The sequence below is a fragment of the Leopardus geoffroyi genome, chromosome B3 (assembly GCF_018350155.1).
Source record: "Leopardus geoffroyi isolate Oge1 chromosome B3, O.geoffroyi_Oge1_pat1.0, whole genome shotgun sequence".
In the NCBI taxonomy this organism is placed as follows: domain Eukaryota; kingdom Metazoa; phylum Chordata; class Mammalia; order Carnivora; family Felidae; genus Leopardus; species Leopardus geoffroyi.
Window position 1 is genome coordinate 146905204 of NC_059337.1, and position 13858 is coordinate 146919061.

General features: G+C 67.0%; 1 protein-coding gene across 7 annotated transcripts in view; it reads left to right on the plus strand.

Annotated features, from left to right (window-relative positions):
• The window catches only part of MTA1 (metastasis associated 1), a 34395-nt gene that overhangs the window by 15097 nt on the left and 5440 nt on the right, over window positions 1-13858 (plus strand). For 3 of the 7 annotated variants that reach the window (XM_045452208.1, XM_045452209.1, XM_045452210.1), the window contains exons 3-15: window positions 1922-2015; window positions 5662-5712; window positions 5814-5940; window positions 6008-6071; window positions 7337-7454; window positions 9953-10055; window positions 10824-10923; window positions 11239-11427; window positions 12451-12525; window positions 12621-12679; window positions 12994-13109; window positions 13336-13487; window positions 13580-13769. In XM_045452208.1, coding sequence (XP_045308164.1) covers window positions 1922-2015; window positions 5662-5712; window positions 5814-5940; window positions 6008-6071; window positions 7337-7454; window positions 9953-10055; window positions 10824-10923; window positions 11239-11427; window positions 12451-12525; window positions 12621-12679; window positions 12994-13109; window positions 13336-13487; window positions 13580-13769 — 1438 coding nt within the window. Of the gene's footprint in view, window positions 1-1921; window positions 2016-5661; window positions 5713-5813; window positions 5941-6007; window positions 6072-7336; window positions 7455-9952; window positions 10056-10823; window positions 11428-12450; window positions 12526-12620; window positions 12680-12993; window positions 13110-13335; window positions 13488-13579; window positions 13770-13858 lie in introns of those variants that run through there. The other 4 variants (XM_045452204.1, XM_045452206.1, XM_045452207.1 and 1 more) reach the window with 2 other exon arrangements.

The following is a 13858-nucleotide window of genomic DNA, read 5'->3' on the forward strand; positions in this document are numbered from 1 at the left end:
TCTTGGATATTCCACCTCCTCCTGTGAAGCCTAGCCTGTGTTGTGCGGTGGCGGGTGACAAAGGTCCCCACCCCTCCCGGGACTCTGGGCTTTTGTAAACCTTCAAAGTAATTGTCACGTTTTCTTCTCAGAACCGTGCCTGAGTCTCTCTTGCGCTGGCTTTGTCTCCACGGGAAGTTAGGTCCCGAAGGGGCTGGAGGGGCTGAAGGAAACCGTGGGCTTGAAAGAAAAGGGGCGGGGCCTGGCGTCTGGGGTGTGGGAACCGGGGGGGGGGGGGGGGGGGTCCTGGGGTCCTGGCGGGGAGGCCGTCCTGGAATGAGAAGCCAAATTTTGGAAGACTGGCGTCTGGCTTTGTGGGGGCGTGTGGAAATGTCAGGCCAGCACAGCACAGAAGGTGGATGAAGGGGGGTCACGGAGCACGCGGAGAGCCCCTGCCCCCCAGCTGCCAGCCATCCTCCTGGGCGTGTGGGGGAGAGGTGTGCACGTGCTGGGTCTCCAGGGTCGGGCCTGGGCCGGGCCACCAGGGCCACCACGAGTGGGGGCCGAGGGCCGCGCCCCACAGACCCTGCCAGGCGAGCTCCGTGGTGGACCTGGGCCCTGAAGACAGCGGGCCACCCTCCGGCCCCCCACGGACGAGGGGGCGCCGCTCCCGAGCTCACAGGTCCGGTGGCTGTCGTGTCAGACTTCGCCCTTGACGCTGCCGCGGCCCTGACGACGGTCCTGGGGGGCGGTCCCCGTGAGGCTTCTCCTCACCTGGAGCCCGGCAGGCCGTCCTGGGAACCATTTCTAGGAGACACTGTTCCACGCGGGCCCCGTGGCCGAGGTGGCTTTAAGCGTCTCCCAGCACTGAAGCCGTTTACGAGGGCGTGACTGCCGTGGGGCACGCAGCGCGCTCTGGACACCGGGGCGTCCGCGGGCTCCAGGGAGCGTTCGTCGCAGCTACCCTGCTTTCCTGGAAGGTGGTCGGTTCTCCTAGGCAGAGGGTGGTCTCCTAGCCTCGGGGAGTGCCCGGGGCTCAGTGTGTGACACATCACCAGACTTCCTAAGAGGCTATTGGCTCCGTGGAATGAGCCGGACGGTCCACACTCGACCTAGAGACGACTTCGTTTCAGGATGTAAACGCTAGAACGCTGCACCCTGGGAAGGTTGGAGTGGTGGTCGTGAGCCTGGTGTCATTGAAGGTTCTGGAAGCTCCCGTTAGTTGAGGAAGGGTCTGTTCCTAATCCTAACCCAGCAGACTCCCTCAGCGTCTTGCTCTCTTCCCGTGTTGGCCAAAGTCTTTGAAAGCCCTTGAAGGCGTCTCTGAGCCCTGGGATGGCAGCATCGTCCCCAGGGCACGCATCAGCTGCTCCCAGCCCCTTGGGGGCTGCTCCCTGGCACCGGGGTCAGTGGTCAGCTGGCCTTGGTCGCACCCAGAGGGGTGCTGGAAAGGCAGGGTGTTCCAGGAGCCGAGGCACGGCCGCCTTCGGCCGAATGTCCACCAGTTGCTGGCCCTGAGCAAGCAAGGCCTGGGGGAGGGACACGGAGTCCAGCAGAAGTGAGCCCGGCTGGTGGGCTGGGGTCCACCTGTGTCCTGGAGACAGCACAGTGGGGAGAGAGGGAAGACGGACCTGGAGGGAAGGGGCACGGGGAGGGGATTGGCAGGGGAGACAGGTCTGGAAGGGAGGGGCACAGAGAGGGGGATGGGGGGGAGACAGATCTGGAGGGGAGGGACACAGGCTGGGCTTAGGTCTGTGCAACCCGTCCCCAGTCAGCTGGAGGTGTCACTGCCCCGCATCTTCCCGGGCACGGCCCCTCCTGTGATGGGCCTGTTCCTGGTCACACTCAGGGTCCCATGTGAGAGTCGGCCCTGCTGGGGGCTGTCAGTTGGTGGGGGGTGGGGGGTGGGGGGTAGTCCTCAGACCCTGCCTTGCTGTTCCAGACCGCCAACGGGAACGTGGAGGCCAAGGTGGTGTGCTTCTACCGGAGGCGGGACATCTCCAGCACCCTCATCGCCCTGGCCGACAAGCACGCCAGTGAGTCTGGGCCTTTCCTGCAGGGCGCGGGGGCCCACCTTCCCCGCCCCCTCCCCCTGGGCCCAGCCCCCACCTTCCCCTCCTGCTTCCCCCTGGGCTGGCCCCCACCTCCCCCGCCCCTCCCTGGGTCGGCTCGTGGGGTCCTGGGCTGGTGAGGCCACCTGTCCTGTAGCTGTAACCTGGGCTCTGGGTGCATGGGGTCTCTGTGCTCATCCCCCCGGGGTCCCCTTCTCTGAAAGGTGGGCCTGCTGTGTGCTTGCTGCAGGACTTTTCCTGATATGATCGAGCCGTCCTGGGATGTTTCAGGGAGGCCAGGTGGGAGGGGGCTGCAGGGGGCGGGGGCGAGGACTCTGCTGGTCCCGCTACACCTCACTCCTTTCCACTTGGCCAGGAGGTTTACACTGGTGTCTGGAAAGTGCTTTTAGAACCAGAGTCTCTCTGTTTGTAGTTCAAGCCTGAGTCTCGGAGTCACTGACGTTGGGGGGGCTCCCAGCAGCCTGGCAGGAGCCCTGAGGTCTCCCTCCCCATCGGTGGCCAAGGCTCCTGATTGAAAACAGGCATCCCCGGGGGCCCGGCCTGCGTCTGCTCCCACGTACGTGGGGGTGCGGCTGCCTGTGTGCACCGCCAGCCCCGGGTCCCGCACGGCCCCTCCCACCAGGCAGCGAGGGGAGGGGTCCCAGACTTTCCCTCCTGGGGTGGGGGGGCACACCAGTGGTCATGACTGTGACTTACCCTGGCTCCCAGGTGCTTGCCTACAGGGCCGTCCAGCCAGGGGACAGGAACCGTTCTTAGGGAGTTTACCGGGTATCGTTCCTGCATGGGTGAAGGCCTCCCCTGTGCGCCCCCCTCCCCCCCGCCCAATCGACCCTGGTTCCTCTGGGTGGAGGTCCAGACACGGGGGAGTCACGACTTCCTGGTCAGGCTCCAGGTCAGGGCAGCAGTCAGGCCAGGGACCCCCTCTGCCTGTGTCCCCAGCACGGTGCTGTGAGAGGCAGGACGCCCAGGCCAGGTCGGGCTCCTCCGTGGGTCCTGGAGGGGTCAGAGGGTGCTCCAGGACTGGGTCTCCCAAGGCTTCAGGGGTGAGGAGAGAAGCAGTGAGGTCTGGCACGGGGGGCCGCACCCTCGCCAGGATCAGTGCAGCCCGTTCTGTGCTGGCCTCGCCTCGCCTGGCCTCCCAGGAGATGTCCACCGAGAGGACGTCTGTGGTCAGGGGGAGACCGCGGGTCCAGGCTTCGGTGCGTGTCCTATAACCGGTGGCCTTCTTGTGACACAGGTGGCTCTGTGTCTAATTGTGGACGATGAAGCGCCCCCGGGAAGCATACATTCTCGATCTTCAGCCCCAAAGCCTGCACCCGCCACCCCTGCCCTCCTGGCTGTGGGTGTCGGGGCAGAGAGCCGGGGGTCTTGGGCCCACAGTCCGGAGGACGGGTCTGTTCGGTTGCTGGCCCTATAGGCATCAGCAATGGTGGTCTCTGTTCCATGCCGCAGGGTGGGAGGGACTTTGAGGGGTGGGCTGGCCAGACCCCGGTGTCTGTGGCCCAGGTTGGGTGGAGTCACTGTTGACTTGCAGTGTTGATGCTTGAGGATCTCTTCACCCGTGTCCGCTGCCTCGCCCAGAGCGACCGCAGTCCTCACCCCCTCAGTACGTGGTGGCCCACCGTGGCCTCAGGGCCGGGCTTTCCTGCTGCCAGGCCCCCCAGAGGTCAGCTGGTGGCCAAGAGGGCTCTAGGAAGGACCTGGGGGGCGCTGTTGCCAGGACGACCACGTTGGAGCTGCTGGGAGGGCAGTGGCCTCCGAGGCTCCCCAGAGCGCTGTCCCGGGGTGCATGTCATGTGTGACGGGGCCCAGTGAGGCCGGTGGCATGGCCTTGTCAGAGCAGGGCCCTGCTGGTACTTTCTGGGAAGCCCCGTGCTTTGTGCCGGCCGCTCTGTCTTGCAGTGGTGTTCCCGGGAACCGTGTTGCATGGGGCTGTCTCTGCTCGTGTGTCCCTCCGTGAGCTTGCTGTGGCTAGGATGAGGCTGATCCGCCCTTCTGCCCAGGCCCCAGCCCAGCATCGAGGGGAGGGTGTGAGGATACTCTGGGGTTTCCCGGGGACCCTTCTGGTGAAAGGGAGACACCCAGGGGGCCCGCTGCTTGGTCAGGCAGGCCCCTGGCCCGCATGGCCAGTCAGCTGCTGGGGTCTCTTCTGGGTCTGAGGGCCTGAGACAGAAGCCCTGCCCACCACTGCCAGGGCGTCCAGCCCCCAGCATGGGCCAGGTGTCCCAGGCCACGTGGGCGTCCCCGCAGCAGTGAAGCCCTTCCTGAGGTCTCCCAGCCACCTTTTGTTCAGCCCTTGCCCCTTGTGGGGAACCACAACAACCTCCTCAGCCCATAGCGGACGTGGCCGCGGCCCCCTGCCCTGAGACTTGCGCGTGCACACACGCTCACACACACGCACACGCCCGCACGCACAGGGCTGTCCTGAGACAGCACCCTGTTGCCCTGGGAGAACGGCAGGCACAGGTGATAGAGTAGGCTGCAGGGGCTCACGGGGTGTGTGTCAGCCCCAGGGGTGCGGTGGGAGTGCAGGGCCTGCCCGTGCCTGGGAGGGCCGGCCCCCGACGCGGCCCGGGACCAGGACACACTGGATCCCAGAGCAGGGTTTTCTGCACCACAGGCTGCCTTCCCCCACCTTGACCCCCTGGGTTCCTCGAGACCAAGTGCCCCAGTGCCACCCACACCCAGGGGTCCACCAGGCGCGAAGGAAGGCTTGGAGCACAGGGGCTGTGGGAAGCTCGCTCTCTCCCCGTCTCCTCAGGTGCTGATGTGGCCCAAGCCGTGGCCACTCCTGGGGCCCCTCCTTGCCACTGCTGATGGTGGCCGCGATGGGTGGGGGTCTCCCAGCCACTGTGGGGGGGGGTCCCAGGATGATGGTCGCTGGCCCCGTTCCTAGCCATGCTGCCTGGGCCCACGGTGCCATCACAGGACTGCCGTGAGCATAAGGTGGGCCGGTTGGCGGGTGTCTGGACAGTGGCAGTGTCCCCGGCTGGGGGTGCATTGTGCCTGTGGGTCTGCGGGAGTGGGCGGGGCAGGCAGGGGAAGATGAAGCCAGTAGTGGGCACTCGGACTCTGGTGGCCCACGCGCCTGGAGCAAACACAGGACCACCTCCCCTGGTGTCCCTAGCCCAGGCTTCTGCCTGAGCCGGGCGGAGGGGGAAGGGGCTGGGGGGGGGGGGGGGGGAGGCTGGGGACTCCCTGCAGTCACCACAGGGGGGCAGCAGAGGGCTGTGGTGGGTGGGGGGCGGGGGCGGAGGGAGGGCCCAGGATGGAGAATGGGGTTCCCAGATGTTGCCCAAGTGCGGCAGCCCCTGTGGGGTGGCCAACCTCTGCGTGTCCCTGCCCTGGCCCCCTCGTCCCCCGCACCGCCCCAGACTTCCACCGTGTCTCCAAGGTCCCCTGACCCCTGGTACCGTGTGCTTCCTGTGGGCACCAATGTGCCAGCTCCGGAGGGGTGGCTGAGGGCGCCTGGGTCAGCACTCTGGGAACAGCAGCTGCACTGCCGACCTGACCTGGGGCTGCCCCGGGCCGTGGGTGGCCGGGTGGGCCAGCAGTGCTCCGTTGCTAACCTGCCGTCTGGGTACCGCCTGTCTGTCTGTCTGCCACGTAGCTCTGTCAGTCTGCTATAGAACCGGACCGGGGGCCGACAGCGGCGAGGAAGGTGAGAGCTGCCTGTGCGGGAGGGTCCTCACGAGCCGGCTGGGCGGGTGCCGGGCTGGGGGCCCTGGGGCGGCGAGCTCACGGGAAACCCTCGCCCCTCAGGGGAGACGGAGGAGGAGGTGGAGAACCCCGAAACGGCGGACCTGCCTGAGAAGCTCAAGCACCAGCTGCGGCACCGCGAGCTGTTCCTCTCGCGGCAGCTGGAGTCGCTGCCGGCCACTCACATCAGGTACCCAGCGGCCCGGCGGGTGCCCGGGGTCCACCCTGCCCCTCTGACGCCTGCCCTTCTCTTGCAGAGGGAAATGCAGCGTCACCCTGCTCAACGAGACGGAGTCGCTCAAGTCCTACCTGGAGCGGGAGGTGAGGCTGGCCGCCCTGCCCCCTGCCAGCCCGCAGCCACCCCGCGGGGGCTCAGCCAGGGGTGTGTGCCCCTGCAGGCCACCCGCTCACACCGTCCCTGGGCCGAGCCGGAGCCAAGGCGGCCAGGCCTCGGAAGGGTTCCTGAGTCTGTAATATCAGCATCGTCAGTGTTGCCAGGAGTTGGGGCCACGGGACCGCCTCCTGGTCCCACAGACACGCATGGGGACCTCATGCGCTTGTGGGATGGTCCCCACTGATGCCACCCGCAAGTTGTGACAGGTGAAAATGTTCCCAGACAATGGGTTTGTCCCTGGGGAGCTGCATGGCCTGGGCAGAGCCGGCACTGAGGACGTGGAGAAGGGGTCTGGAGGGGCTGGGACGCTATGAGAAGGACAGGTTGGGGCAGGTGGCCGTGCAAGGAGATCCTCGGGCAGGTGAGGGGGCTGGCCCGAGGCGACCCGCTCGTTCTCAGCCCTGGTCCCTTCCCACCATGCAGAGCCCGGCTCGTTGGGGAGCTCAGGTCTGCGGCGGCTGGGGGACTGGGTGCAGACGCGAGGACGGTGGTGCGGCCGCTCTCAGGCTCCTCGCCGGGAGTCAGGGAAGCCACCGTGGGGGGGGGGGGACAAGGCCCCAGGTCGGTCCTGCTGAGTGAGCCAGGAGCCGGTGGCGGGTGAGAGCCGTCTGGAGGGAGCCGTGGTGTCAGAGTCTCACAGGATGGTCTGCTGTGGGCTGTGGCCCGTGTGTGTCCCCGGGGCGGGGGCCTGGCCCTTTGCTGGTGTCCCCTCGCCTGCTTGGGGAGCACGTTGTCCTCAAAAGCGTGAGGACTGGCCGCTGAGCTGTGGCAGAAACGAGCCCTGTCTGCACACGGCCCCTCGGGCGTCAGGGAAGCAGAGCGGGCAGGGTGGCTGCAGGGGGCCCAACAGACTTGGGGGCCTAGGGCAGCAGAGGGTCACCGGAGCACCGCAGGGTGAGCCCCGAGGGTGGGCCGGTCGGGCCTCTGAACTCGCTGGAAACGAGCAAAGCGGCTCGGCGCGGTTCCTGAGAAGCACGGCCCTGGGCACAGAGTCCAGAACCTTCTGTGGCCCCGTGGTGCATCCGCAGTGACGGCTGCACGTGAACTGGGCCGGACGCTCCCTGGCCACGGCCTGCCAGCCTGCGCGGCGTGGGGTTTCGTGTGTCCTGCTTCCTCACGGCCCCGCGGCGGCGGGCTCCGGGTGAGGCCTCTCTGGCGCCCTGCTGACGCGGTCTTGTGTGCTGTTTTTCAGGATTTCTTCTTCTATTCTCTAGTCTACGACCCCCAGCAGAAGACCCTGCTGGCAGATAAGGGAGAGATCCGCGTGGGGAACCGGTACCAGGCGGACATCACCGACCTGCTGAAGGAAGGTAGGGCTCTGGGCCGCCAGCAGGCCGTCCGCGCACCAGCTGCGTTTCATTTGCGCGGCTCTGGGAGCTTTTTTTCCAAAAAACTTGGTTGGATGAATTGGCTCACCTTGCCTCTGCCGGTGGGCAGTGCCTCCCGGGATTCCGTGCGTCCTGTCTCGGCAGGAGGTCTGGCTAGCGGCTGAGAAGCAGCTGTGGGCGGCTAGGGTGCTGGTGGCCGGGGCTCACGGGCGTGGAGCCCACGCAGCCCTGCGTGCTCTGCGCCCCTCGAGTCTAATGGGCCGCCCGTGGCCGCCATCCACTGGGGAACCACCCCGTCGGCCTCCCCGGCCCCACCCCTCCTCGCGGGTGCCCCTACCGGACTGACAGCTAACCCCAGGGCCCGTAGGCCGTGATGATCTCCTTGGGGGTTTTCCTCACTTGAGCTCCTCCTGTGGGGCCAGCCCGGCCTCGGTCCTGTGTCCCCCTCCCCCACTCGAGGCGCGGTCTTGGGTCTCCCGGCCCTCAGTGAGCTCCTCGGGACCGGTGCGTGCTCTGTATGCAGCGAGCTGTGTGTTGGGCCAGCGGGTCTGGGGTCCTCGGGCCCCTCTCTCTCCTCCTTCCCTCTCTGCTGCTCTCTCAGGACCTCTCTCTGCGGACGTAACGGGCTAGTTCTCTGAGGCCGGTTTAGTTTTTTAAAAACGTCTGGTCTCGCCTCGCGTGTGCCCCGCCCCCCACGTACATGCCCACGTGACGTACGACACGCATGCTCACACGCATGTGCTCACAGACACGTGTGGACGCGTGCACACACATCCGTGCATACACGCTCACACACACGCGCTCGCACGCTGGCTTCCCCTTGGCTGGTGGTGCGTCCGGGAGGACCCTGCCGGTCGGAGGTGAGGCGGCGTGTGGCGGGGGACCTACGCCCTGTGTCCCGCTCTCTGGTCCTTGGCCGCTTCTGGGGGCTGCCCGGAGCCGCACGCTCCCCACCTCCTGCCCACCCGTACTGTTCCGCTGCTTGCCACGTGACGGTGTCCCCGTGGCAGCCCCTGTCTGCTAGCCTGACCGCGGCTGTTGCCGGGTCCCGCCTCCCCGGCCCAGCCGAGGGCGCCGCGTCTGGTGGTAACTGGAGAAGGACCCCGAGCGGGCGGCTCGAATGTCAGCCAGCCTCGGTTTCCCGGGCCGTGACCCGGGTGCCGGGCAGGAGCCGACCTCGGCCCCGGACCCGCAGGCCCGAGAAGGCCGTGAGGGCTGCCCCGGGGGCGCCGGGCCTGGGTCGAGCGGCACGGGGCCCCCGCCCCCCAGCTCCTGGGTGCCGCGGCGAGGCGGGCACAGAGTGAATGAAGGCACACGCGCTCCCCTAGCACGTTTAAAGTCTAACGCGGGTGCAGGTGCCGGTTGCAGGTCGTGGCCCTCAAACCATGGAGGCCAGGAGGCGTTGGACCCCAGATATTGGGGGGGGGGGGGTGTCTCAAGGGGAGTCCCCCTAGGAAGGGCACTGCCTACAACGTCAGGAACATCCCACCCGTGCTCCGCCTGTGCGTCACAGCAGCCCGCGGGCCCCGGCCACCTGTTCACCCAGGCTCCCCGGTGGGCTCCCTGGGCACCGACTTTGTGGGATGTGCCCGCGAGGGCTCCTGCGCGTGGTAGGGAGCCCATTGCCGCCACAGTCAAGGGGAGCGAGTGCGTCTCCTGCACGCGTGCAGCCTGAGGGCCTGAGCTGGTTGCGGACGTGGCCTCGGCCAGGGAGCCGGACGGGAATGGCTGTGAGGTGTTCACCCAATAAGGGCTGGCCACGTTGGGACGCCAGCTCTTCCCGGGCGTCTCCCGCAGCCTCCGCTCTGTTCTCCGTGAGTGAGTGTACTTCCCGTGAAGTGGCTGTGCCTGCTGGGTTCAGGAGCTCTGCCCTCGCATCTGCACAGGACGCGGCCCCCCAGAGATGCCCCGACCCTGGAGTCTGCAGTGTTGGGAGCGGCCGGGGGGGCAGGGGGTCACATAGAAGGAGGATAAACTGAAATGCAGCCTTTTGGGTACTGTGAGGGGCCCTTGGGTGGCAGACGCCAGCACTGGACGAGGCCACGTCAGAGTCCCCCGACCTGGCCATTGAGTGGACCGTGTGGCCCCGTGGCGTCTCGGGATCAGGAGCTTGATGAGACCCAAAGCAAGCCTCCTCTGCCTTGTCCCCACACCTGGTTGCTTCGGGCCACAGGCGCTCCCCCGGCCCCCAGGCGCCTCCTCAGCCTCCTCCAGAGCCGGGCTGGGATGCGCTGTGTTTGCAGAGGTGAAAACCCGTTGTGTGCTGAGCAGACCTGGAAGTTTGGGCCGACAGCAGCGTGAACGTGTGCTGCAGCCTTGCACCCCGGGCTCAATGAGCCCTCCCGAGTCCCAGCAGAAGCAAGGGTGTGTGTGGCCCTGCAGCCGGCAGGCTGATCCCCCAGGACCCTTGGCTCCAAAAGGCTGCAAGCCACGGGCTCTTCTTAGGGTCCTGCTGGCAGCCTATCACGCGTTTCTCGTAGGTGAGGAGGATGGCCGAGACCAGTCCCGACTGGAGACCAAGGTGTGGGAGGCCCACAACCCCCTCATAGACAAGCAGATCGACCAGTTCCTGGTGGTGGCCCGGTGAGTGGGCCTCTGGGGCAGTCGGGGTTCTGCCTGGACCCCAGGCACAGGGGCTGAACGGCTCCCCTGCCCCTGCTGGCTGGGCCCCTTGTGGAGACACCCCCTTCCCCAGTTCCAGACAGGTCCGGGAAGCCTTTCTCATCCCTGCTGCTCTTAGGGGCTGCCTGGGCTTCTGCGGGGGCCCTGAGGGTCCTGGGGGCAGCTCTGGCTTTGAGGGGCTGGCCCCGTGCACCTGCCTGCTTACCTCGGGGCCTTGCAGGCCAGGCACGGACAGGGCTGGTCCCCAGGACTGAAGGACTGGATAGAGTTGCTAGGCCTGTGTCTGGATGGGCTGTGGGCTGTTGTCCTGGAGACGGGGGGGGGGGAGGTAGCTGAGAAGGGAGGACATGGCCCTTAAGACCCGGGCCTTAGAGCCACAAGGGAGGCAGTGCTCCAAGAAGCAGCCTTTGCTCCAGCAGACCCCCTGGTGGAGCCCTGGGGCTGGGCCAGCGGGAGGGGAGGCCCTGTGGGGACACAGGTAGCCACGCGCCCAGAAGGCTCCCATGTGTCTCCTCTGGACCCTGCGCCTTCACTGTGGAGGGAGGGCCCTGCAGTGAGCTGGGGAGGTGGAGCCCCAGGCAGTGGTGGCCGGCGGCAGGCTCTGTCCCTGGTACCTGGGGCCTCCTAGCCAGCCGTGTCCTCTTATCTTGGTGTGCTCCGGGTTTGGCCAGGGTGCCCTCTGTACGTCGGGCTCCCGTGGTCAGTGTCTCCCTGCCCCCACCCCCCCAGCTCTGTGGGCACCTTCGCAAGAGCTCTGGACTGCAGCAGCTCCGTCCGACAGCCCAGCCTGCACATGAGCGCCGCGGCCGCCTCCCGGGACATCACCTTGGTGAGGGGGCTGCATGCTGGGGCGTCTGCACAGGACCCCGTCCGGTTGTTGCCGGGGCCAGCTGTGTCCGGGCTCCCGGCAGGTGGCTCCATGAGGCTGGGGTCGTCCATCCATCCCGTGCCCTCCCGGAGAGCCCACCGGGCTAGGCGTGGGAGCGAGCCCCCCTCCATCTCTCCTGCGCCCCCGCTGCCTCCTGCGACTGTCCTCATCTCTTCCCGGGTGGGTGGGCTGGCCAGCCCTGCCTGGGGCGCCTGCGGGTCCTCGCAGCAGCTGGGACCCGACCCGGGTGACCTCCGCGTGTCCTGCTACATACAGTTCCATGCCATGGACACGCTGCACAAGAGCGTGTACGACGTTGCCAAGGCCATCTCGGCGCTGGTGCCACAGGGCGGGCCCGTGCTCTGCAGGGACGAGATGGAAGAATGGTCCGCCTCGGAGGCCAGCCTTTTCGAGGAGGCCCTGGAGAAGTACGGGAAGGACTTCACGGACATTCAGCAAGACTTTGTGAGTGCCACATGGTGGGCTCGGGGCCCCACTCCCCAGGGCCACCGCGTGTCAGCCCCACCGTGTGTTTGCGGCTCCCGCTGCCAGGTCCAAGGTCAGCGGCTCTGGGCATCACGCTGGGCGTCACCCCGGGCTCCCGGCACTGACCTCTGTGCTTGTGTGAGTTGTTGGCTGCTGTTAACCAGCTGAGCTCGTCTTTAGGCGTCTTTGTATTGTGTCCCTGGAGAGTGTCCCTCCTGGGAATGACTGTCCGAGCAGGGCCCGTGCCCTCGGGGACCCCTCCCAGCCCTTATGACCTGCGAAAACACACACTCGTCTAAAAGGAGATCAGCCTCCACCACAGCGAACCCAGTGGGTCGCCGGCAGGACCTCCAGGTGGGGCTGGGACACACAGGCAGGCCAGTATCTGATTTAGCGTCACAGGTGGGCTGGCTTCTGGGAAGCCTCCGGAGGGCAGAAGGGACCCGCCAAAGGTGGAGGGGCCCAGCGGAGGGGAGAGCCGCTGTCCTGACTCGCCCAGAGTCTGACAGGAGTAACTCAGAGTCCCAGATACAGGGAGCAAGGCCCTCTCAGGAGATAGCAGCCGCTAGAAGACGGGGCCGCAGATAACGCCCAGCCAGGCTCACGTGGCGGCCACAGGACGGGGGCCCCAACTTAGAGACCACGCGGCCACCTCCGTGACAGGTTGAGTGGACGCAGCACAGACGGGTGTCGTAGCTAAATCCATGCCACGGACACGCTTCCTCTGCGTTCAGAGGACACGGTTTCCGTAGGCAGAGCAGGAAGGGCTGGCCCGACGGGAGCCCCTGGGGTTCAAAGCTGGTGCCGGAAGCAGCGGTGCGAACAGAACTCGGGAGTTGTGTTGCTGACGCTTCGGGAACTTGGAGTCCTTGGGAGGGGCGCCGCTAGGCCGCATGTGCAGGGGAAAGGGACTCCGGGGCGGGCGGGGTGGGGGGGGGGGTAGGGAGGGGCCCTGGCCGGGGAGGGGCCCTCTGCGGCCTCACGCCCCGCCCTCTCGTGCAGCTGCCGTGGAAGTCGCTCACCAGCATCATCGAGTACTACTACATGTGGAAGACCACCGACAGATACGTGCAGCAGGTGGGTGCCCGTGGGGACGCTGGGGGCTGGGGACACGGGGCCAGTGGGCCGCCCGCCCCCACCTGCATCCCCTCACACGTGGCTCCTGTTTCCAGAAACGCTTGAAAGCAGCGGAGGCGGAGAGCAAGTTAAAGCAAGTGTATATTCCCAACTAGTGAGTGCGCCCTCCACCTGTCCACCTGTCCACGTGTCCTCGCCACCCTGGGGGCTGCAGACTGGGCAGGCCCCTGTCCTCCCTTCGGCCGCTGGGGCGGGTGTGGAGTGGCTCTCAGGAAGCACGGGCTCCAGGACTCGAGCCCACCCGGCCTGGGGCTCCACTTGGAGCTGAGCACAGCTCTGCCGGCCAAGAGACCGCCTGCCCTGGGCGTGGACGGGGGCTGCCAGTGCCTGACAGCCTCAGTTTCCGGGGAGCTGCACACAGGCGGCGTGGCACTCCCATGACGTCCTCCCTCTCTCCCTTACCCTAAGTAACAAGCCAAACCCGAACCAGATCAGCGTCAATAACGTCAAGGCAGGCGTGGTGAATGGGGCCGGGGCGCCAGGCCAGAGCCCTGGGGCCGGCCGAGCCTGCGAGAGCTGTTACAGTAAGTGCCCGCCGCCTGGCATCGGGGCCCACCCCCAGCGCTGGGCGCCCTGCACCGTCCTGGGGTCCTGGCCAGGGCGGGGGGCGGGGGTCACTCCCTGCCCGGGGAAGCCCTCGTCTTGGGTCGGTGGGGCGGCTCGGCGGGGGGCGGGCGACACTGTGGAATGCTCTCTGCCGTCACTGGTTCTGCTTAAGGACCCGTCTATTTCCAACTTTGTTGTTCGTAGCCGCCCAGTCTTACCAGTGGTATTCTTGGGGTCCCCCTAACATGCAGTGTCGCCTCTGCGCCTCTTGCTGGACATATTGGAAGAAATATGGTGGCTTGAAAATGCCAACCCGGTTAGATGGAGAGAGGCCAGGACCAAACCGCAGTAACATGGTAAGTGGGCGCCCCTCCCCGCCCCCACGCGTGGCCGTGCGCCCGGCCCGCGGTCATGGCGCTGTGTCGGGGCGGCGCGCCCCCTTCCGCAGAGCCCCCATGGCATCCCAGCGCGGAGCAGCGGGAGCCCCAAGTTCGCCATGAAGACGAGACAGGCCTTCTACCTGCACACCACCAAGCTCACACGCATCGCCCGGCGCCTGTGCCGAGAGATCCTGCGCCCGTGGCACGCGGCCCGACACCCCTACATGCCCATCAACAGCGCGGCCATCAAGGCTGAGTGTGAGTGGCGCCCTCCCCCTCCGTCCCAAGCCCTGCGCCCTGTGCCCTGTCCCCGCAGGAGGGGCGTGCCGGTGCTCTGGGGGTGCCCC